We start from the raw sequence: 25,113 nt of genomic DNA, 5'->3' as shown, positions 1-25,113 counted from the left end.
GGACTAATTATTTCTGGAGTATCAGCCTGAAAATAATTATATCTAAGGCAAATGTCATTAACATGTGTCACATATATTCCCATATATGTAAGACGGGAATATTTTATTACTTGGATAACGGCGCCTCGCGATTACGTGGGGTGTCAGATTTCAGGGGAGTACTGAGGAGGCGTGGGAAGGAGGTCCATCCATACAATGGAGTATTTGTTCTAACACTCAGCCTAGAACGAAGGAGAACGTTTTAGTTAATTGACCAATGAGGTTCAATCTCCATAGACGCAATTCCTGTGGGCCAATCAGAGGATTTTTTGTAAAAAGAACCAGAGCGCCTTGAGCGTCAGAAGAGTCAGTTTTAGAGTAGAGCATACGATGTAAAGGTGTGTGCCTCGGGGCGGATTATTCGGCTGAAATAAGTCCTCTGTACTCCCCCTGTATTAGTCGTAAGATAATTAACTCAGCTAGTGTTTCATCTAGTGTTCCATGTAGTGGTGTGAAATGTCTATGGTAGTGACTTGGACAGTGTTTTCGTTGGTATTAATTCAATATTAATTTTCTTTCACCCCCGTTAAAAGTTTTACGAACGGGAATCTTCTGTTTTGAAATTTATTTACTCATTTGAATGTAAACTTATTTACTCACTTGAATGTTCAGTGATTGTAATCCTTCATGTAATCCTATTAACTTTAATGCATAGTGTTAAACGTTATCTGTGCGTTTCATTTTTCTTGATTTTTATAAGATCAAGTGGCGGCCTTGAAATTTCTTTTAAGTTACCCAAAGACATGGGGTCTTGGGAACTCAGTCACCCATCACTCTTACTATGTGTTACGAGTCTGACAGCTTTGTAATTTCTATTTGAGTTATCCCAAAGACATGGGGTCTTGGGAACTCATTTCATATACTTAAGTCAGATATGTGAGCGAGATTCGTAACACATGTTCACTACCAAATGAGAAATCACAGTGTGAAATAGAGAAGATATCAAACACTGCCCATTATTGTACCTCGTTCTCAGGGAATCGGTCTTTTAATGGTTACATAAACTATTTATAAATTTCAACAGGTGCCTAGTATCTACTACTTCAGCCTCTTCTTGTTTACGTAAAGCATTTACTCTCTCACTCCAGCAAGCATCATCTTCTAAATACTGATTCCTGATTGGCACATACTTGCATACACTGTTAAATAAATATACAATATCATTACTACAATACACGCTCTCACTACGGGCGCTTGTGAAAATGGGACTGAGTATGTTTGGGGATTGAACTATTGTCCGCTTTAAGCTGCAAAATTTTGAAACACTGATCGGTAGAATGGCTGCACTGCCTGGGCATAACATTAGCTAAACTGAGTCTGAAATGACAGTCTTGGAAAGTCATGAGTGAGGCTAGAAGAGGAATTAGTAAAACGTCTACGTACAAGAGTTTGCTTGGTAGATGCAGATGTAGTACTCTGTGTAGATGTCGAAGACAAAGAAGGTGATGAAGGAGGAGGAAGAGCCTCCGTAGGATGCTGTAAATGACTAGGTAGTGCAGGAGGTAGCAAGGCACTATGAAGCAATTCTTTTAACTTCCTAGAAAGCTTTGTTGCAAACGATATTAAAGATTCATCTGCTGATAACTATGAGAAGAAGCATTCCTTCGTTTAGAAGAAGTAAGGAACAAGATGTAGAATAGATACTCCAAATTAAGTCAGGGTCTATCTAGAGTGATGGAATTGTTACCCGTCTAATGTGAATGTATCAAAGAATCTAATGCTTCAGAGGCCACCGTACTGGCATATAATTTTCAGTGCGCATAGAGGAAGCGAGTACATTAGCCAATCTGTAGCACCAGAGAAAATTATCACCTATCAAGTTAGCATCAAACATCTTAATAAAAATTGCCTTGAAAGTGGCGTAATCATAGTTTAAAGCTTTAGGGATGACACATGAAGCTGACATCATCTCAGAGGCTAATGAATTGGGAACAAGTTGAGACCTTACAAAATATTTTTCTGGCCCTGTAATGACATTAGTATTGATGATACTATCCTCACATTGTTGAATAAATGCAGACGCGGAGTAATTAGGATCCTCACCGGATAATTTGACCACGGAGGAGTCCTGGTGTAATAGTGTATGATTGGGGTGAGGCGTAGTTGGTGCTGCCATTGTGTTACCATGGAAAAAGGAGGAAACTTTGTCACTAGACATATTGAGATGATCACTAAGTGGAGGGACAGATATAGTTCGACCACCTCTGAGCAACATGCATATATAGAAAACAATTACATAAAGTACCAAGCTCCAACACTTAAATGTAGACGTCTGCTTGGAGAGGAATATTTGCTTCTTGAAGGAGTACCCTTGAAAGGCAGGGTAGGAGACCACTATATGCAGTATGGCTCTCGTCCACACAGGGAATAGCTGCAGCTCAACAGTTATGCACGTGATCCTATCTCACACACATCTACAAAAGCATAGGAATATGAGCATTGATGTTAAAAAAAGACATTATTCATTAAGTGAAACTAGTCTCTCACAACACACAAAGACTAGGAAAAATGTCGGAATATCAAGGGGTAACTATAACAAACATGAATGGGAATATCTAAACAACATGGCAGACAGTCACAACACGCCAAGTAATGGATACCGCATGGACTCCGAAGCCAATACTCGTCTGACAACAGCCACGTGCACAATGATGGGAAAATAGTAATTTTTGCAGCAAGATGTTGAGGAGTCTCGCAGTACTCTGATGATACAATCTGGGCCGACGTAGGTAGCTAGCAGCCTGGAGATAAGGCTAAAAAATTCGAAGATGAAAATGACTTGGATCAGTTTTCATCAAATATGAGGCAGTCCTCCATTTCACTTTTTGCATTTCCACAAAAGAGTTTTTGCAATTTCGTTACAGTTTTTTTGTACTTCCATAATATCTATAGTCCGAACCTAGCTGTAAAACGAGGGAAAGACAAGGAGAAAATATACGCGCGGAAATACCCGCGAAAACCAATAGTTCACTAGTACTAGATCTTTTTCATTGTGAATGTCACAATATCAGTTATCCCACCGCTGCCACCCTATTGTTCAAGTGGTTAAATGAAAATTCAACACGCCGCCGATACTATAATTGTTTATACAAAATTTAAAGTACGGTACAGACGTGTGCCCTCTACCTAAGCAGGAGCAATAGTTCTTGATCCGCGGGGGCAGCTCAAACGCGCGGCAATTACAATTTCATTGGCGCAAACCTGCTAGGAGGCACATACATACATTGTTAAATAAATATACAATATTATTACTACAATATATGTTCCCACTACACGTTGTTTGGTTTCTTAATTTGGGGGGGTTTACTTCTTTCGCTCTGCAGTAGTGGCTTTGATTCCGTTTCAGTTTTCAGTAATAGCCTTCTGTTCCCTATTTTCAAGTTTTAATTTAATAGAAAAAATGGGACGGCTGTGATCAAATAGCTGAATTCTATGGCCTATTTTTACTTTTATTTTCAGTAAATAAACAGATAAAGTATAATTCTTACACAAAATATTAACTTAATATTTTCCAAAATGCCTTTTTTGATACTCCCAAGAACCGGTTTCGATACCCTTCCCCAAAGAGTATTGAGGCGCGACTTTAAGAGCACCTGTAGCAGATCTTTACGAGTGGCAAGGTGGTGATGTAAATGCAGAAGACTGTTAGAATTTTTATTCCCATATAATGTCGTTATTACACGGCTCTTTTTCATCTAACTGTTGGAGCAGATCTGCAGCCTGCAGCTATCGGGAAGGAATCTGATATGCTGGAAAAAAATAAGTTTCCTCCCGCATATAAAATTATATTCTACGTAAACGGTTACGAAAACTAAACGGTTTTCCATAGTGATTTTATGGCCGAAAAAGTTCTGGAGTTGACTGGTACCGCCGATTAATCGAAGGTCGAAGGAAAAATTGCCCAGTATGATAAGGCCTTAAGAGGGAACTTAGGGATAACAACTCCATTTTCTGTGTTTACCTTGCCACCGTCCCATTCCTCTGTTACCCACACTTCAACAGTGCATCACTCGCGGCTGACAGACAACCTTCAATCCTATGGAAACCCCTCAGTATCAATGGGGTTGTAGCCTATTTGAAGACACCCTATTGCCCTGTTGGCATCATCGGAGGCGAACTGGTCTCACATTAGCTTATGTATTACAAGTTTGAATTTCACACTTATCTGTGATTCCCAGGAGTGACTATCGTTACATACCCCCAACAATTTTCAAAGCGCACATACCAAAGATAACGGCTTCGGCCGCAGCCATTCAGAACCTCCTGACGTAGATTCCTGTACTTTTTTCTGATTCAGTTGCAGCCGTCGACTGATATATTAGTGAGACATGGATCCGATTTTTGTTTCTACCGGAGGAAAAAAAATGTAATTTTGGAGAAAATAAAAATTAGAAAGGAAGTGCAGTGGGATTATATATATTAATTTGGATCTTTTGAAGAACAGGGACCCCAGTTATCCCTTTTGAACAATATCGGTCCCAGTTTTGCCCTTTTGGAGAATAGTGGTCCCATGTAAGAAGGTTATAAAATGATCTAACCAAAGATTAGGATAGGTTTGGGTAGGTTAGGCTAGGTTATGTATTACTTACTGGAGATTCGCTTCCAGTGATTAATTGAATGAAAGAGAAAAAGCTTATTATAAATATGCAAATGTGTAAATAAGACCTTTTAAACAATAGAGGTCCCAGCTTCGACCTTTTGAAGAATAGGGACCCCAAATCAAACGAGACCTCTGTTATTCAAAAGTTCCATTAGTTTTCCAATTAATAGACTGAACTTCACATATTTACAGCTTTCTATATAATACACCAAGGGGTTCCCCTTAACAAGGGGGATAGTCAAGTCAAATACACGCACCCACTCCACTCCCATCCACCACCCACTGTTCCCCCTCTCATCTTAGCTCCTCTTGGATAAAGGGTTATCCCTGTCTCCTGCCCAGTGACCGGGTCAGATGCAATGCAGAAAGACACAGGACATCCGTAGCAATTAGGCCGTTTCATTTAGGCTACACGGCGACCGCCCCCGTCCCGTCATTCGGAAAATAGAGAAGATGGGGAGAAAATCCCTTCCCTTGAACTTCATATACAGAGAAAAAAACAGGAGACGATATTTGAAAGCTGGCCCAGGTACACAGAAATTAAGAAAATCAATAATATTTTGCTACAAGTTAAATCTTATATGGTTATTCCTTAATCAAAGTTCATATATTCTTTGAGTGATACGTTTTTTGTAAATAGTTGCATGGGTAACTAATGTATGTAACCTTGTGGTGGTTTCGATCTCAACATAGTACCGAACTCAAATACATTAGTTACAGGTCAGTTTTGCTTGTCCTTTGGATTGAAGCACGCAGGGTAAAGCTAGGTTATGTCTATGGTCGCAGGTCAGTGTCTCCTGGCATAAGCTCCTCAATACCTGTTGCCTTAACCATGTCATTACTACCAAAGGAAAATAAATTACAGTCCAAAATATGTAAATAGCTTATACGAAAGTGACAGATGATTCTTACAATGACGGGGTTGGTAGTTTAGTTCTTTCGCCGAGGAAAGGCCCAGGACGGCATGTCCAGACTAGAGTCTGGACATGCCGCCCAAAAGGCTGACAAAATAATTATAATAGAGAAAAGTCAGAGGAGCACTGAATATTTTACCGTAATATACGAATTTTGCGTCATAATCAACAGAATATGAAATATTTTTCCCTTATCCTTTCTGCAATAGCTGGACATTAAACAACGTTTTTAAAACCTGTTTAATTATTTCGCAAGCCAATAGCTATAATAGGCAGTAAGGGATGGCACTTAGGCATGTAAGGGCTCCGGAATGGGCTTACCTTGAGTTGAATTAAATTACCTGTTGGCCACTAGAATATATAGGAATATAGAGACAGGCCTTGTCATCATTTTCGTTGACGGAAATTAAAAAGAAACACGCTGGGGAATCGACTTGTTCGAGCCATGAGTACTGTGTGCGTCGCTTTCGTTTACTCCAAGGTCTGAATCAAGGTCTAAATATACAGGTCAGACCGTTAGAATTCTTCTGCGCAGCTTCTGACGTCATTTGGCTGAGTCCATTTTCTCTTTGTGATACACTGAAGAAAACTGTGAAACGCCAAGGAAGACAGGAACTATAATATTTTATATATATTATATATCATATATATTATATATTCATATATATAGACAGGAACTATAATATTTTATATATATTTATATATATATTTTATATAATATTTGTCAGAATATAACTAATTGCGTGGAGCGGTGCGAGCGAAGGCAACGTCATTTTCCAACGACGGACCAGCTTCAACTGACAGCTATAGGATAGGACCCGCTAACCCCACTTTGAACAGCCAGGTGACGTTCACGGGCCCGCTGCGCCAACTCCCTCGAAATTCGGTCGGAAGTGGTTAGACCTTATATTCTTAGATCTTGGTCTAAATATACAGGTCAGACCGTTTACATTCTTCTGCGCAGCTTCTGACGTCATTTGGCTGAGTCCATTTTCTCTTTGTGATACACTGAAGAAAACTGTGAAACGCCAAGGAAGACAGGAACTATAATATTTTATATATTATATATATATTATATATCATATATATTATATATTCATATATATAGACAGGAACTATAATATTTTATATATATATTTTATATAATATTTGTCAGAATATAACTAATTGCGTGGAGCGGTGCGAGCGAAGGCAACGTCTTTCCTATACGCTGCACCAGCTTCAACTGACAGCTATAGGACCCGCCAACCCTACTTTGAACAGCCAGGTGACGTTCACGGGCCCGCTGCGCCAACTCCCTCGAAATTCGGTCGGAAGTGGTTAGACCTTATATTCTTAGATCTTGGTTTACTCGACAGAGGGAGAGTACCTCCCACGGAAATAATCCTGTAAGTGGGGTCAAGAATTTCTGCATTGATACAGTATGGTTTTAGCTAAAACTTTAAAAATTCAGGTATCTGTACCTAGTCTGTGTTAGTGCTTGGTAGGCTGTCAAAACTACTGTTACCCCAAATTTTGCAGACGGTGCAGACGATTACTCCTTGATATTTCGGATATCTAATAACTATTTGGCTAATCTAGAACCCCATGTGGAACCATGGACCCATACACCATACTGAAGATATCCCTCATTGTCAGGCTACAAATGCCACATGGATATAGACAAACAATTGTTCGTTTAATCACTTTTATTTCCATTCACATTCTAACTGCCTTTTCTCAGAAAGTGTTCCTGGACCTATAATCATCGGTTATAGGTATTACTATGGCCACTAACCTTACCAGATCCCCATCCCTCCCTTCTCTGTTACGACCATGTTGTTAAATGCAGTGGCTGGGCACCACCTTTATTTATCAATCTATTTATTTATCTATTTATTCATTTATTTACTTATTAATTTTATCTTTTATTTGTTTATTCATTGATAATTTATTTATTGATTGAATTATTAATTTATCTATATATGCATTAATTATTGTTACGTATTCGCATGTACATTAAACTCACCTTTTTCTATTGCACATGGGCCGTGATCATGGGAGCACGAGTTAAAGACAAGTTCACGCCTACAATTGTCCGGATCAGGGAAAGACAGGAGTTCAGTCTTCTCTTGTTTATTCTGCTTAGCGAACATGAGGATTTTACACGTGTGTTCAACACCAATGCTAGGCTTACTCTCTCTATTCGGGGTATGGCAGGCGACGCCGGGACCCCCCCTGGCGTCCCCCCATCATAACCTCGCTACATCTCCCCGAAACCACGCATCACTCACACGCATACCAACCATCCAGGCACACTATGCAACATTCATACATGCAATTTCGCCACATTATCCCCCTCTGCAAAGCTTGACGACCCGTCAGCTTTCACCTACAAACTTACAAAAGAACTTAAACAAACATTCTGTATCAAAAAGAAATAAAACATCACTTCTACATTTGGAAAACATTACATATACTAAGAACACTTAATCACATACAATGACATATCCAAATATCAAATAACATCAAATGGCATATCCTAACACATTAATAACATCAAATGTCAATCACATAGTCCGTTAACCACGCTGGTAGCTTCCTATTTCTGGGAAGTCGACCAGGTCTCTGGTCTCTCTCTACTCCATCTTCACTTTCTTTCCCCGAGTCTTCATGTGTTACACCTTCGTCACTTTCAGTGTCACTATCACTTTCACATTCACTTTCAACACCAGGACTATGATCACCATCATCACAACTACTACTACCACTGTCACTGTCTCTCGAACCTTGTGGTAAATTGAGATTAATTGTCTTATTATTATTTTTATATACATGAAAATGGTGTTAAAGAATTGTATACTGGTGCTGTAGATTCCTTATATATGTGATTCTCATATGTTTTATACTTTGTAATAGGTTTAGATCCTATACAGCACTTTTAGTCGTGTGTATCTAATTGAATCCTATGTAGACATCTTTTGTTTTTGATAAGTTACTGATACGAACACGTTCTAGACGTCGCTTGTTTGTTTACATCCGCTTGAAATAAAACTCAAGAAGCGAGACCCCGTTTTTCAACTTTCCTCACCGACACACTGCTACAGTGGCGACAAGGATTTGTGGATTTAGTGAGCCAAAGGACTGATTTCAGTTTTAGAAGACAGAAATAGCTGCCTTTCCCTCTGATGGTGGAGAAATCGAAGGATGAAGATATACTCAACCATTCACCCCATCGGAACCGTCCTGGCCACTCTGGATTCGTAAATAGCCTTTGTGTAGCAGGCTACGAATCAATTGTTTCAATAGGAAACTGGATTTAATACAAGTAGAATTACAATGGCAAATTAAGTGGGAGATATGGCTTAGTATGCTGCAAGCTCATTTTGCATACAATGGAGTCACTGATGATAACAAGAAGAAAAATTCTTTATTAGTATCATTAGGAAGTGAAACGTACAGCACGCTAGCTTCGCTCACTTCACCTAATTTGCCACATGAGAAAGACTATAATGATTTAGTGAAGCTTTTAGAAGCACATTATAAGGTTAAACCGAGCTATCATCGGAGTTTGATTAAATTTCAAAACAGAAAGAAAAAATCTGTTGAAAGTTTAAGAGACTTGTATGCAGACTTGAAAAGTCTAGCCAAAGATTGCAACTTTGGGACCTTATTCGACGCCCGAGTGAGAGACCAACTGTTTATGGCTATTGAAACTGAAGTGTATTTCCCGAACTTAGTTGCAGAGAATTTGGATTTACAAACTATGTCTTCAACGGACACCTTAGAGAAAATTTTAAATTTGGAAAAAGCTTTCGTTGGAGAAAAGCTCCCGACTACTGAAGTGAGGAAAGTGGGGGTTAGTTCTGAATATGTTAATAGTCAGAAAAAAGAAAGTTGTAAGCATTGCGGGTATCCACATAAAAGTGAGAACTGTAGGTTTAAGCACCTAACTTGTTCAGTTTGTAACACGAGAGGACACCTAAAACGAGTGTGCCGTTTTGATAAGACTGTGTCTGGTAAGCCACACAGTGCCCAGAAAGGATCTTTTGGAAAATTTACCAACAAGAAGACGTTTGGAAAAAAGAAAACTAATATGGTTTTCGAGGGAATTTCTCAGGAAGAGAGAGATACTGGTAGTGATGATAACCAATTGTTACATTTAGTGGATCGACCTAGCCTTCCAGAAGTGGTTAGTGTTGATATTTCTCATGAACCTATACACAGTGTTGTAGGTAAGGTTTTGCCAGTGAGAAACAAGGTTGATATAAATATTGAAGGTCATAATGTGCCGTATGAAATTGACTGTGGTGCCAGTGTGTCTACCCTAACCTTACATTGGGTTAAGAAATTAAATTTATCTCTAGAGCCTAGTGATAAAATTTTGAAGGCTTATGGTAATAATGATTTGCATGTTTTGGGTAAGGTTTATGCAAATATATTTTATAATGGTCACAATGTAATTCAAAGTTTGTATGTAGTTGAATCTAATAACTCTAACTTATGTGGAAGAGATTTAATGCCTAAAATTGGTATTGCACTCACAGGTATAGAGGAAGGAGTTAATGTTTTGGATTCCAAGGTACAATTAGATAATTTTTCAGCTGATTCTAGATTGCCAATTTCATGTGTTGTAGCAAAGGTACACCTAAAGAGCGGTGCTGTACCTAGTTGGAAAAAAGCAAGGCCTGTGCCCTACCACTACAGAAAATTGGTAGAAGATGCTTTAGAAGAGTTAGTTGATAACAATATCATTGAACCAGTACATTCTAGTACTTGGGCAGCTCCAATTGTACCAGTGTTAAAAGCTGACAAAAAGTCAATGCGTATCTGTGTAGATTTCAAGGAGTTAAACAAAAGTATTTCATGTGACCAGTACCCTTTGCCTAAAGTTGATGAAATCCTTGCTGTTGTTGGGAAAAGCAAGATATTCTCAAAGATTGATTTAAAAGATGCTTACTTACAGGTGCCAGTAGATGATGAGAGTCAAGAATTGCTAGTAATTAATACTCATAAAGGTCTGTTTAAATATAAAAGATTACCCTTTGGACTTGCATCATCTCCTGCCATCTTCCAAAGATTGATATCCCAATTATTGATGAATATAGATGGAGTAGTTGCCTTCTTAGATGACATATTAGTCGGAGGAGAGACTAAAGAGGAACATGATATGAGATTAGATAAAGTGTTGAAGGTATTTCAGAAACATAATGTTGCTATTAACAAAAAGAAAACTATTCTGAATACCAATTCCTTAGAATACTTAGGATATGTCATTTCAGGTGATGGTATAAAACCTTCACCAAGGAAACTTGCTGCTATTTTAGAAGCACCTATACCAAAGTCTGTAGGTGAAGTTCAATCATTTTTGGGTCTAGTCACTTATTATTGTAGGTTTGTAAGAAAATTTTCAAGTGTATTAGCACCTCTGTATGATTTACTGAAGAAAAATGCAAAATTTAAGTGGTCTTCTGTTGAAGCAAAAGCATTTATGACTGTTAAGGAAGAGTTAGCCAACTCTGATTTACTAGCCAATTTTGATGGTGAACATGATGTTATTGTTGAAGTAGATGCTTCACCAGTAGGAGTAGGATGTGTGTTAATTCAAGAAATGAATGGTAGTCCAAGACCAGTTTACTTTGCAAGTAAAAAGCTGTCTGCTGCTGAGCTAAATTATTCTCAGTTGGACAAAGAAGCTCTAGCGTTAGTGTACGCGGTAACTAAGTTTAAATATTTTTTGCTTGGACGTAAGTTTGTGCTCCGTACAGATCACAAACCTCTACTTGGTTTATTTGGTAGTGAGAAACAGATTCCTGTCAATGCAAACGCAAGAGTACAGCGTTGGGCATTATTGTTATCCCAGTATGATTACCAATTGTGTTTTAAATCAGGCAAACAAAACATTGTAGCAGATTCCCTGAGCCGTTTGCCTGTATCAGATTCTGTTTTAGACTCACATACACCTGCTGAATATGTGAATTTAGTTGAAAATTTGGAAGATCAAAATATTTCCTATGAAAGGGTTAAGGTTATGACAAAGAGTGATCCTGTTTTGAGGAAGGTTTTCCAATGTGTTAAATTTGGGTGGATTGATAATCCTGTTATTTCTGAATATGCAGCAGTTAAAGCAGATTTAAGTATATATGAAGATGTGTTGCTATTTAGGAATAGAGTAGTTATACCAGCTGAATTAAGAAGTAGTGTACTTTCACAGCTGCATGTAGGTCATAATGGTATCAGTGCTATGAAGGCTGAAGCCAGGAATTGGATATGGTGGCCTAAGTTAGATCAAGATATATCTGAGGTTACTAAAGCTTGTTCAATTTGTTTTAAAAATTTTCAAGGTTCTCAGGAAGTTACCTTATCATGGCCTGAGACGGGTAAGTCTTGGTGTAGACTCCATATGGACTATGCAGGTCCAATCAATGAAAGTTATTTCTTAGTGATTGTGGATTCACACTCAAAATTTATGGATGTTCATGTAACAAAGTCAACAACATCTACAGTAACAATTTCTATGCTGAGAAAAACTTTTTGTAATTTTGGGTTACCTGACATTGTAGTTTCAGATAATGCCTCATCATTTGTATCTGAGGAAATGGAGACTTTCTTTGAAAAGAATGGAATAAAACATATGACACCAGCCCCATATAACCCATCATCTAATGGTTTAGCTGAGAGAGCTGTAAAAAATTTCAAGGAAGGATTAAGTAAATTTAAGGAAGGTGATATCAGAACCAGAATTTGTAGATTTTTGTATAACTACAGACGTTCAATTCATTGTTCCACAGGTAAAGCTCCAGCTGAGCTACTGTATAACAGAAACTTCAGAGGTATAATTGAGAAAATTAAACCACAAAATAAGAAGGAAAAGGTTTTGGAAAAAGAGTGTAAGTTTGAGAAGTCTGAATATAAGATTGATGATGCTGTTTTTGTAAAGAATTATGGCAAAGGTCATTCATGGTTGGAAGGGAAAGTAATTGAAGTTCTAGGTGTGAGAAACTACAAAGTGATGTTAAAAGATTTTGGAAACATTGTTTGGAAAAGACATTCTGATCAACTTATGCCTAGATATACACCAACTGTTCCCAGTAATGACACTGTACGTAAAGACAACTCGGGTAGCAGTAAACCTTTTGTGACTATGTATTCTTCAGGACAAGGACACTGTCCTAATAGTTCAGAAGTAATCGATAAGGCTGATGAAAATTCCTCTGTAAATGTTGATAATGATGATAATGCTGTGAAAGTACCAAGTCCACAACCAGTTAGAAGATCTAGCAGAGTTGTGAAACCACCTGATAGATTGAATCTATAATTGTGGTGTTATAAAGATAAATGTTTCAGTTATGTTCATATGGATACTCCTTTTTCAATAAGGGAAAAGGGATGTGGTAAATTGAGATTAATTGTCTTATTATTATTTTTATATACATGAAAATGGTGTTAAAGAATTGTATACTGGTGCTGTAGATTCCTTATATATGTGATTCTCATATGTTTTATACTTTGTAATAGGTTTAGATCCTATACAGCACTTTTAGTCGTGTGTATCTAATTGAATCCTATGTAGACATCTTTTGTTTTTGATAAGTTACTGATACGAACACGTTCTAGACGTCGCTTGTTTGTTTACATCCGCTTGAAATAAAACTCAAGAAGCGAGACCCCGTTTTTCAACTTTCCTCACCGACACACTGCTACAAACCTACATCACGTTCACCCCAGGTAAATTCTCCCTCGCCTGGGTGTTTCCATAACCGATCGACATGCACTACTTTACTCGCCCGTTTTCTGCCAGGCATTTCTAGTCGGTAATTCACTGCGGATATCACTTCCGTCACTTTATATGGTCCTTCCCAGTCAGACTGGAGTTTCGGTGACTTGCCAGGCTTTCTCTGTGGATTATGCAGCCAGACCATGTCGCCGGGCCGATGCTCTGCATTTCTAGCGCGACCTTGGTACTGCCTCCACATAGCCTGACCTGACACTCGCAGATGCTGCCTCGCCCAGCGGGAAGCCTCCTCCAGGCGCCGCTGCATCGTCCTCACGTAATCACTGTACGTATGTGGAAGTTCTGCTCCCGGTGGTCGACCGGTAGAGAGGTCGACTGGCAGACGAATTTCCCTGCCAAACATTAACTTGGCTGGCGTGAATCCCGTGGCCTCATGCTCAGCTGAACGATAGGCCATAAGTACGTACGGAACCCACAAATCCCAGTCGCGCTGGTCCTCCTGACAGTACTTGGCCAGCTGCTGGACAATCGTCGCGTTAAACCTCTCCACCATACCATCACTCTGGGGCCTCAGGGGAGAAGTACGAGTCTTATTGATGCCAAGCAGACTGCAGCATTCCTTAAAGACCCGCGACTCAAACTCTCGTCCTTGGTCTGAGTGCAGTTCCCCTGGGACTCCATAGCGCACGAACACCTCCTCCACAAGGAACTGAGCTACAGTCTCTGTCTCGTGGTTAGGTAGAGCACAGACTTCCGGCCACTTCGTGAAGTAGTCCATTACCACACACAAGTACTTGTTTCCTCTCTCTGTGCACGGAAAAGGGCCGGCTATATCCACAGCCAGGCGTTCCATCGGCGCCATGGTGTGGTATAACTGCAGGGAGGCACGAGTCTTGTGGGCGGGGCCTCTCTTGGCGGCGCAAACACGGCAAGTCTTGCACCACTCCTGAACGTCTCGTCGCAGGCCCACCCAGTAGACTCGCTGCCTCAACTTTTCGAGAGTGCGTTTCACTCCCAGGTGGCCGCTGGTATTACCCTCGTGCATCTCTTTCAGCAGCTCCTGTTGCCGAGAGCATGGCACTACTACCAGCCAGCTTACCTCTCCTGTTCGTGCGTGCGTCCAACGCCGGTGTAGGATTCCCCCTCGCAGACTCAGTGCCTCCCACTGGTCAACAAGTCCTTTGGTAGCAGGACTCTCGGGTGATACTGTCTCTTTGGGAGGCCTTTCACTGCTGGCCTCTAACCAATCACCAGAGACAGGTCAGAATCCTCTCGTTGGTCCCCCTTCCACTTCTCGTCTGCCTCGGTGGTGCTGTGAGCGACGGTTAATTTCCGCACAGCCACCTCAGACTCTCGCCGTGAGCAATGCACACACTCGAGTGGGCATGGACGGCGACTTAAGCTGTCGGCGTTGTTATGCACCCGGCCAGGTCGGTGCTCGATCTCATAGTTGTACTGCTCCAGTTTTCCAATCCACCTGGCCAGCTGTCCTTCCGGTTCCTTCATCGTCTTCAACCATCTCAAGGCGGCATGATCCGTTCGAATGGTGAAGCGCGTGCCATACAGGTAGTGATGGAAGTGAGCGAGTGCTTTCATCACCGCTGCCAACTCCTTCCGTGTGACGCAGTAGTTCCTTTCCGCCTTGTTAAACTTAGCACTGTAGTAACTCACCACATACTCCTTTCCATCACGAAGCTGTGACAGCACGGCTCCCACACCCTCTTGGCTCGCGTCCGTGTCCACAATGTACGGCAAGCCCATTTGTGGGTAGGGAAGCACTGGCGCTTCCACCAACGCTCGCTTCAGTGCCACGAAAGCTTGCTGGCACTCCTCGCTCCACTCGAAAACTGCTCCCTTCCTCGTCAGATGGTGCAGTGGGGCGGCGATAGTGGCGAACCCTGCCACAAACCTCCGGTAGTACGTGCACAAGCCCAGGAAACTGCGCAGCTCCGAGACATTCTGAGGGACTGGCCATCCTTCCACAGCGGTGACCTTGAGTGAGTCCGTCCTCACACCTTCCCTTCCGACGACATGTCCCAAAAACGGCACTTCTGACTTGAATAGAGTGCACTTCTTTGGATTCAGCTTCAGGCCAGCCTTCCTCATTCGGCTGAACACTTCTGTGAGCCTAGCCAGCTCCTCCTCGAAGCTGTTTCCAAACACCAGCACGTCGTCTAGGTAGACGACTGCCGCCTTCCATTGCATACCGTCGAGTACACGTTCCATGAGACGCTCAAAGACTCCAGGGGCGTTCATGAGGCCAAAGGGCATCACATTCCAGTGCCACAGGCCTTGCCCAATCGAGAAGGCTGTCTTCTTTTTATCCTCAGGCGCCATCTCGACTTGATGATAGCCTGACTTCAAGTCCAGCGTGGAGAACCACTGGACCCCACTGAGAGCGTCTAACGTCTCGTCGATGCGGGGGAGAGGATAAGCATCAGGGACAGTGACGGCGTTCAGCGCCCGGTAATCTACGAAGAACCTACGGCTTCCGTCCTTCTTCGTCACTAGGACTACCGGCGAGCACCACGGGCTGTCTGACCGCTCAATCACTCCCGTTGCTGCCAACTCTCGGACAAGCTTCTCCATTTCTTCTCTCTTTGCTGGTGGGACCCGACGAGGCGCCTGCTTGATGGGAGGACTATCTCTGGTAAAGATGCTGTGCTGAACCAATGACGTGCGACCCAAGTCCATGTCTCCACTGCTGAACACGTCACGGTATTGTGCAAGTAATGCCTTCACTCTACTCGCCTGCTCAGCTGTCAGCTGCGTAATACTCCTCTCCGCCAAGTCTTCCAAGTACTCAAGCAGGCCCTCTGTTAGGTCCTGTTTCTTCTCCTCCTTCGGTGACTCCATCTTGCTGTTAGCGGTGGCGATATTGGTGGATGCGGGGCGGTGCAAGGTCGTAGTAGCAGAGGTGCGAGCCACTCTTCCTTTCCGTGCTTTACCTTGGCTGGGTGACTTGACGGCCGGAGATCTCTGCCCTCTGGGTTCCCTTACCTCATACTTCGTGGCGAGCTCTCCATTAGGATTCAAAGGCACTTCATAGCCTCTCACTGACATCCTACCCTCCTGGAGATCAACACACGCCCCCACACGATTAAGGAAATCCAACCCCAACAGGCATTCATCTTCCATCTCCGCCACAAGTACAGGCAGGCGTTCAGTCACCCTACCTACAGCCAGATTCACACACACCGGTCCCTTCACCGGTACACAGTCTCCTGTAACTCCTCACAGTTGCTGACCCACGCACTTCACACCACGTTCTGGTAGGACTCCCTCTCGCACGAAGGTCCTCTCTGCCCCCGTATCCACTACCATCTCCACTTGGCGTCCATTGATACTCCCTGTCACCTTGATGGCGTCGGACGCCGCCACCTGACGACACCTTAGTTGGCTTGGGGCGCCCGAGTGCTCTGCTGGGAAGGTGCCCCGGCCCCCAGCTGCTTCAAGTTTCCCGCCGACGGCGTCACCCCCTTGGGCTGGCGGCACTCAGGGGAACTGTGTCCTCGTATTCCACAATTCCAGCAGCAGGGCTCGAACACCGGTCGCATTCCGTCCTCCAGCGACCGTGCCCTCCTCTTGCAGTCGTGCTTTTTGTGACCTACCTGACCACAGTTAAAGCACGACCCTTTGAAAGGCTTGGAGCTCACCTTCCCACCAAGTTGAGATGTTTTGCTACTTGCCTGCACCCCCCTGGCCCAAGCACGGCTCGGACGACGCTTCCACGCGTCGCTGGGAGGGGGAGCAGCAGGGCTGACGCTCATGAGAAAGGCTTCAAACTCCGCTGCCCTTGCCAAAGCCTCTCTCACGTTCTTGGGCGTAGCCTGCTTCACGTGGATCTGTAACTGCCTATCGTGAAGAGCGTCCACGAAGCAGTCCTTGGCCAACATGTCCACGGTGTCCTCCGTGGCCATGGGGTAAGCGCCCCTCACTAGCGCTTCCACGTCCTGCGCTAGTAAGGGAAGGGCCTCGTCCTTCCCTCGCCTCCTCGTCTTCAGTTGAGCCCGGAACACCTCCGGTTGCCGCCTCCTGCCGAAACGACGCCGGAGAGCCCCAGCCACACTGTCGTAACATCGCAGTTGAGCGGGGGTTAAGTGCTCCAGTACTTCCAACTCCTGCCCTTTCAGCACACTCACCAGCTGAAAGGCCTTCTCTTCCTGTGACCACCTATGACGAGCTGCAACCACATCGTACTGTGCCTGGTACGCGTCCCAAGACACCTTCCCGTCATATTCAATCACCTTCCTCTCTTTCTCATACCGCGTGACCTCACCACCTCCACAGGCCCCTCGGGGTTGCAGTTCAACTGAACGACTCCCCAGACGTCTCCCTGTGAGGTCGTCCCCTGGGTTCACGTGGCAACAATCGCCCCTCGGCTGTAGAGACGCCGGTGGCGGCGAGAGGCTACAAGGAGGTAAGGGTGGTGGGGTGATTGTGCTCACCGCTACGCGACGCTCAGCAAAATTGCACCATGTCACGGTATCGAGATTGGTTGCAATCTCCCCATTCTCCTGTCTCACCAAAACCGCCTCCAGTGTCGATACCCTGTCAAGACACGTCTGCATGTTCTCACGGTACCGCTCTTCTATTGCTTTCATCTCCTCTTTAACCTCTTCTTTCACTGCCACCACCTCCTCCTTAACCTCTTCCTTCACACGGTGGTACACGTCGTCAGTATACTGGTTAGCACGTGTTTCTAACGATCCCATGTTCTCCCCCATTATAGCCCTCAGTTCCTCTTTTACTTCAGTCATGGCCTGTTTTTGTTGATCCATTTGGATCGCAAGCATATCTGCCATGACCTGTTGTTGGTGTTTCAACATCTCGGCCACTGAGTGTTGTGCCAAGAGTAACACTGACTGAGGAGATACATGTTCAGTAGCCTCTCGGTGCAACACCGTGTCCTCACATTCAATCGACGCCATGACACTCGACTCCTGCTTTCCCTCAATTTCTATGTCTTTACCATCAATTTCTATGTCTTTGTTATCACCGGTGACATCCATGATCACTTGAGTCACTTATCACAAACCACTTATCATTTCGATATCAAGTCACTTATCACTTCAACCTGATCCCGCTTCTGACGCCATTTGTTACGTATTCACATGTACATTAAACTCACCTTTTTCTATTGCACATGGGCCGTGATCATGGGAGCACGAGTTAAAGACAAGTTCACGCCTACAATTGTCCGGATCAGGGAAAGGCAGGAGTTCAGTCTTCTCTTGTTTATTCTGCTTAGCGAACATGAGGATTTTACACGTGTGTTCAACACCAATGCTAGGCTTACTCTCTCTATTCGGGGTATGGCAGGCGACGCCGGGACCCCCCCTGGCGTCCCCCCATCATACCCTCGATACATCTCCCCGAAACCACGCATCACTTACACGCATACCAACCATCCAGGCACACTATGCAACATTCATACATGCAATTTCGCCACATTATCTTTTATATCTATTTAATCATTCATTTATTTATTATTTATCTATTTACTTACTTATGTATTCATTAATTATCTATGCATTTATCTATTTGTTTATCTATTTATGTTTATCTATTCTATCTACTTATTTACTTATTCATTTATTTATTTATTTATTTATTCATTTTCATGGATTCCATTGTCCAGACACGCTGACAATTGCTTGGTAGAAATAATGTGATGTTCCTTGCACTAACCACCAATAAATTTTCTAATAATAAGTTGCCAACGCATTGATTAAAAAATTATGATTTATCTGAAGTAATGTCATATTTACTTATAACATAAAACATATCACATACCAAAGGCTTTTTCCCCCTTACAAGGGAGGTAGCCAAAAAAAAGGCATAGCCACTCCCATCCATTCCATCCCCAACATATTCCACTTCCCTCCACTCTCTTCTCTCCCTCTTATCTAGGCACCTCCTGGATGACGGGTCATTCCTACAGCTTGCCAACTGCCCTGGGTCAGAGGCAGTGCCGCAAGACACAGCACATCCACAGCAAGGCCGCTTCATTTATTTATACTTATCTAAAAAGTTGTAGGTCGTAGTATTACTCACAAAAGATAATACACTGAAGATATACCGAACATTTCAAACAAGATGCAACAGAAATTATATTATTTTTATGATGTACTTATGTTGAAAATTACCTCGAACAGTTAACATTTAACTGCTACATTTGGTGCAGCGTCAATGGGGCGTCATACAGTAGTAATACTAGTCAAGATCTCTATATACCAGGTCTAACCACTTCCGACCGAATTTCGAGGGTGTTGGCTAAGCGGGCCCGTGAACGTCACCTGGCTGTTCAAAGTGGGGTTCGCGCGTCCAATCGCTGTCAGTTGTAGCTGGTGCGTCGCTCTGGTATGTTGCTGCCTCCGCTCGCACCGCTCCACGCAATTAGTTATATTCTGACAATGAAGATCTGTATATACCGGTATATATAGATCTTGACAATATGGCTTATTGTGACATTAAGGATTGTGGCTCAAACCAAAGAGGAAGTAACCCAAATGTTAATTTTCATCGTTTCCCTGCAAACACACACACACAAATGTGAACGTGTACACATATAAGCACACACGACGATATCTCCCCTTCCCGTAAAATACAAGTATATAAACGCACACACACACACACACACACACACACACACACACACACACACACACACGTGAACGTGTACACATACTGTATAAGCACACACGACAATATCTCCCCTTCCCGTAAAATACAAGTATATGAATACACACACACGCACATATATACGGTATAAGTGACTTGGTGGTACGGTTGGTAGGGACTCAGATTTCTGGGACAACAATAACAGCATTACCTAGTTCGTATCCCGCCCAAATATGAAAATTTTCATCGTTTCTCTGCAAATAAACACACACACACACAAGTGTACACATACTGTATAAGCACACACACACACACACACGTGTACACATACTGTATAAGCACACACGACGATATCTCCCCTTCCCGTAAAATACAAGTATATAAATACACACACACGTTCAATTGAGTAAGAGACTCGGTGGAGCGGTTGGTAGAGATAAGATCGAGAGGATACAAGGTCTGCTCGCGCGCATGTTGTGACGTTATCTGAAGGGGAGCCCACAGAGAAAATGGTGAAAACGTAAGTGAAAAATGTTAGGTAAAAGAGAAAACGTACAGGCACCACAGAGTTTCTGGGAGACTTACCTATTTCATGTTCTGCAACCGTTAAAATGGGGGTTTCATTTTGGAAAAATTTTCTTGTGGTTTATCTTTGACATATTTAATAAAGAAACAGACGATGCAGTTAAAACTGGTGATTGACGTAAACGCCATCTAGTGAGAGAGCCGCACAGTAAAATGTATGTGGACGATGCGGCTCTCCGTGCGCTTTCCCGTCTTTCCTATATAGTCCAAGGTCTAAATATACAGGTCAAACCGTTTGAATTATTGTGAGCAGCTTCTGACGTCATTAGGCTGGGTCCGTTTTCTCTTTGTGAAACACTGAAGAAAACTGTGAAACGCCAAGGAAGACAGGAACTATAATATTTTATATATTATATATTCATATATATAGACAGGAACTATAATATTTTATATATATTTATATATATATTTTATATAATATTTGTCAGAATATAACTAAATGCGTGGAGCGGTGCGAGCGAAGACAACGACTTTCCCGAACGACGCACCAGCTTCAACTGACAGCTATAGGACCCGTGAACCCCACTTTGAACAGCCAGGTGACGTTCACGGGCCCGCTGCGCCAACTCCCTCGAAATTCGGTCGGAAGTGGTTAGACCTTATATCCTTAGATCTTGATATAGTCTTTGGGCCAAGCACTTCTAGTGACGTCAATGCGCAAACGACCTAAATACTGGATAGCTGTTGAGTAGACCTTGTATTCTCTCGATCTTGGGTAGAGACTGAGACGTCGAAGACGTAATTATCGGTGATACCTGTTTCGAATCCTGCTTAAGGTTGAATTTTTTTAGTATTGCTGCGCTTCGAATTGTTACTCCAACTCTCGTGGGCGGGGAGTTTGGGATGTGTGTGCGTGTAAGTTTATAGATCGGACATACGTGCTCTGAGCTCTCTTCCGAGAGGGAAATAGCTGTCGATCACGAGTCCAACACGTGATCCAAAAGACCAAGGTGAATCACACACACACACACACACACACACATGTGAACGTGTACACATATAAGTACACACGACGATATCTCCCCTTCCCGTAAAATACAAGTATATAAACACACACTCACACACACACAAACACGCACACACGCACACACCTATGTGAACGTATACACATATAAGCACACACGACGATATCTCCCCTTCCCGTAAAATACAAGTATATAAATACACACACACGCACACACATACACACACACATATGAACGTGTACACATATAAGTACACACGACGATATCTCCCCTTCCCGTAAAATATAAGTATATAAATACACACACACATGCATACGCACACACACACACATGTGAACGTGTACACATGTAAGCACACACGACGATGTCCCCTTCCTGTAAAATACAAGTATATAAATACACACACACACACACACACTGATAATAGCAATGAGCTAGAGAGAGAGAGAGATAACGGGGGGGGGGGGAATATAATAGTTCCAGTCTTCCTTGGCGTTTCACAGTTTTCTTCAGTGTTTCTCAAAGAGAAAACGGAACCATCCAGATGACGTCAGAAGCTACGCAGAACGGCTCAAACGGTTAGACCTGGTGTATATAGATCTTGATACTAGTAACGTTACAATATAGCTTGAATCCTACGACTATACTTTCGGCCGTTACCTTTAGCAATTTCCAAGGCTCTATTTGCCATCGAGAGTATCGCAGTTTAACCTACATCTGGTTATACATTATTATTATTTTTCATTATTCATTTATTTATTCATCTAATTATCTGTTTGTTTATTCATGTATCTATTCTTATTTATCTATTTGTTTATATATTCATTTATTTATTTATTTGCTTATTTGTTTGTTTATTTTTATTTATTTACCTATTTATTGATTTTAACCAATAAATAATCTGTTTTAAATAAGCGAACAAAAAAGTGGGAGAGGCAATCAAGGGTCAACCTAAAATCTGGAGAGCACCAGACCAAGACCAAGGTGAATCACATGGCTCAAGCAAACTATACTTTTTGGATTGTGAACAGAGACTGAAGGCTCCAGGATGGGTGGTCCGCAAAAATACTAAGCCGTTCCATTTTTTTATGCATGCACTATAAAAGAAATGCCACAAACTATTTTGAAAGGCTAAGGTGCTGCCCACGTGGAACGCGGGACCGTCCGATAAATCGTGTCCACCTGGAAATTTTATGGAAAACCAGAAGGCTGCACGACAAGCAACGATTATTTGGGTAGCGTTATGGGGTAGAGAAGGATGAATGTAGGTATGCGTTTTGATTGACTGTACCTGCAGATCTTCCTACACTCACCACCTCATTTTTCTTTGTGATAACAGTTGCCCATCATAATAATGTTTGTATTATTTGTTTTCTTTTCCTTTGTTGAAAAAATAGCCTAAGTATTTTTTTATATAGTGTATTTTGATAACTTATTTCGTACACTGATGAAACTCGAGTTATCTCAAACCGTATGTAGCCCACAATTTGGTAACCAAGTTTTATTTTGTTGTTTGTTTTTATCATAATCTATTTTTCATTTCTAAGTCTTGGGGCAACATTTTTTTTAGCAGAATACTACAGCTCTCTTTTCAAAGTAATTAATTCAATTAGGAGAAAGACAAAAAAAATGGTTGTACTTAATTAATGTTATAATTTTACAAATGAATAAGTTCGTTTCCACAGTGTGTATATAGACTGGTCTCCTAGGTACGTTTTGTTTACGTTACTTGAGCGGCGTGGTGGTTAGTGGTTCCCTTCTCCAGCACAAAATTTCATCGCAATGGCCGAAGACGATAAATTTGACGGCATGTTCCTGGCTATGGCACAACAGCATGATGGTGGAGTGATTGAGGTATAGCATTATGTATCACAGAATTTATTATTAAAATGTTGTCACTGGAATAAAGTTGTAGGAAAACTTGGTGTTCATATGATGATGATCGCAAGTTCTAGATGCTTCAGGATGATGTTATTGATTGATATGCCATAAACATCTTCACAAGAGACATGCATTATTAGCATTGTAGTTAATCCAAGAATGAATGTAGGTAGTGTGGATAGGCATATTGAATTCAGATGTCAGTGATTAGATGCCTACTGTAAAAGATAATCCTCAAATTTTGGTAATGGTGACGGTCCATTACTCAGTTCCAGTAATTAAATTATTAAGTTAATGTAGGTTATCCAGACTTTGACTGGATGTACATTGCTATATATTTAATAGAAAAGTTCCTGCCCATTCTAGTAATTAGAATGCACAGCATGTAATAAGTTCCTAATTGTGCATTTAAGTTTAAATGAGAAAGGCCCAGGAATGATGATAGCATCACATACATATCAATCTTTCCTCTAGTCTAGAAGGAATATCCCAGAGTCAAGTGGAATAACCTGGTAGAAGTAAGAAGGGAAATATAACCAGTGGTAATGTATTCACTCAGGACTCTGAAATTCAAGTTTATCAGATAACAGAACAGTCGATTCCATAGTTAAATTACACAAATGGCAAATGGCTATGCTTATGTAGAGGATAATGGGGGTGTAGACCCTAACAAGAATTCAGTATATAGGCTAGGTAGAGTGGTCTGGGACTGGGAATTTTACCTTCAGCTTGGGCATGGAGTAGGATAGCGCACAGCTAAGACCTTAGGCTAGGATATTTGACCTTAGATGTTTCACATGGCATATGACCAACCATTAGCAGTCAGTATGGTGTTGCATGGGTGAAATACATATTTTTGTATATTAAAGTGTTGTACATTGTTATTATTCATCATCTATGCATCTTATTATATATATATATATATATATATATATAATTTTTTTTTTTTTTTTCTTTCTTTCTTTCTTTCTTTCTTTCTTTCTTTCATTTTTCCCCCCACTAGAAAGTGGTGTAGTATTAATTGATCTAGAGAATGATGAGTTTTAATTTGGAAATGTACTATCTGTACAGGGACCAATTATAGGCACTGATATCTGGTAGTGATAGTTATGTGAAAAGGACATGAGAACCATTCCCCATTGCCATAATCTTTCAATATCACCTCTATGTGGAAGCATAGACTCAAGGGGGGTGGATCTTGGTCTGTGGAATAAGCCCAAGGTTTCTATTGGTGTTGAGTATTTTTCTCCTTTTTCACATAATGGAAAGCTGACAATCAGTAACTGGTTCCAATGTCTTGCATGTACTGTAGGTGTTAGGTGTGTATTCTGATATTAACATTTCTTTCTTTACAGGTGATAGATACGTTCTTCAACTTTTTAGCAAGGAAGACTGACTTCTACACAGGGGCATCAGAAATTGATACAGAAAAGGTTTTTAATGAATAATTTTATTTTGTATTATTAGTTTACTTGTGTGCATGTCCCTGTGTCTCTGTTCCTCTGTGTCCAAGGTTTTAATTTACCTTATTTTTGCAAGTGACATTGGAGCTATGGTCATATGGTCTTGTTGCTATCAATATGTTGCCCCAGGACTCTCTTGCAGGAGATCCACATCTCTTAGGTAATTGGCAACAACTACCAGAGCCATCTTCCATTTTATAACTCCCTGATGGTATACTTGCTTTCACCCAAGATTTTGTATTTTTTTTGCATAGAATTTCATTTACTCTTGGCTTCATTTAATTCATCCTTTAGCAATTTACACTTCTCTTTACATTTACTTTACATT

The 25,113-nt window shown here is 41.7% G+C and overlaps 1 protein-coding gene across 2 annotated transcripts in view; it reads left to right on the top strand.

Annotated features, from left to right (window-relative positions):
* Nucleotides 1–23,140: 23,140 nt before the first annotated feature.
* nudC (nuclear distribution C, dynein complex regulator) overlaps nucleotides 23,141–25,113 on the top strand; it is a 374,850-nt gene continuing 372,877 nt past the window's right edge. For both annotated transcript variants that reach the window (XM_076197143.1, XM_076197142.1), the window contains exons 1-2: nucleotides 23,141–23,295; nucleotides 24,678–24,755. In XM_076197143.1, coding sequence (XP_076053258.1) covers nucleotides 23,224–23,295; nucleotides 24,678–24,755 — 150 coding nt within the window. In that variant the 5' untranslated portion in view covers nucleotides 23,141–23,223. The remainder of the gene's footprint in view (nucleotides 23,296–24,677; nucleotides 24,756–25,113) is intronic.

The sequence above is a fragment of the Oratosquilla oratoria genome, chromosome 13 (genome assembly GCF_046742065.1).
Source record: "Oratosquilla oratoria isolate Oo_2021 chromosome 13, ASM4674206v1, whole genome shotgun sequence".
Lineage (NCBI taxonomy): Eukaryota > Metazoa > Arthropoda > Malacostraca > Stomatopoda > Squillidae > Oratosquilla > Oratosquilla oratoria.
This window is presented reverse-complemented; position numbering and strand designations above follow the sequence as displayed.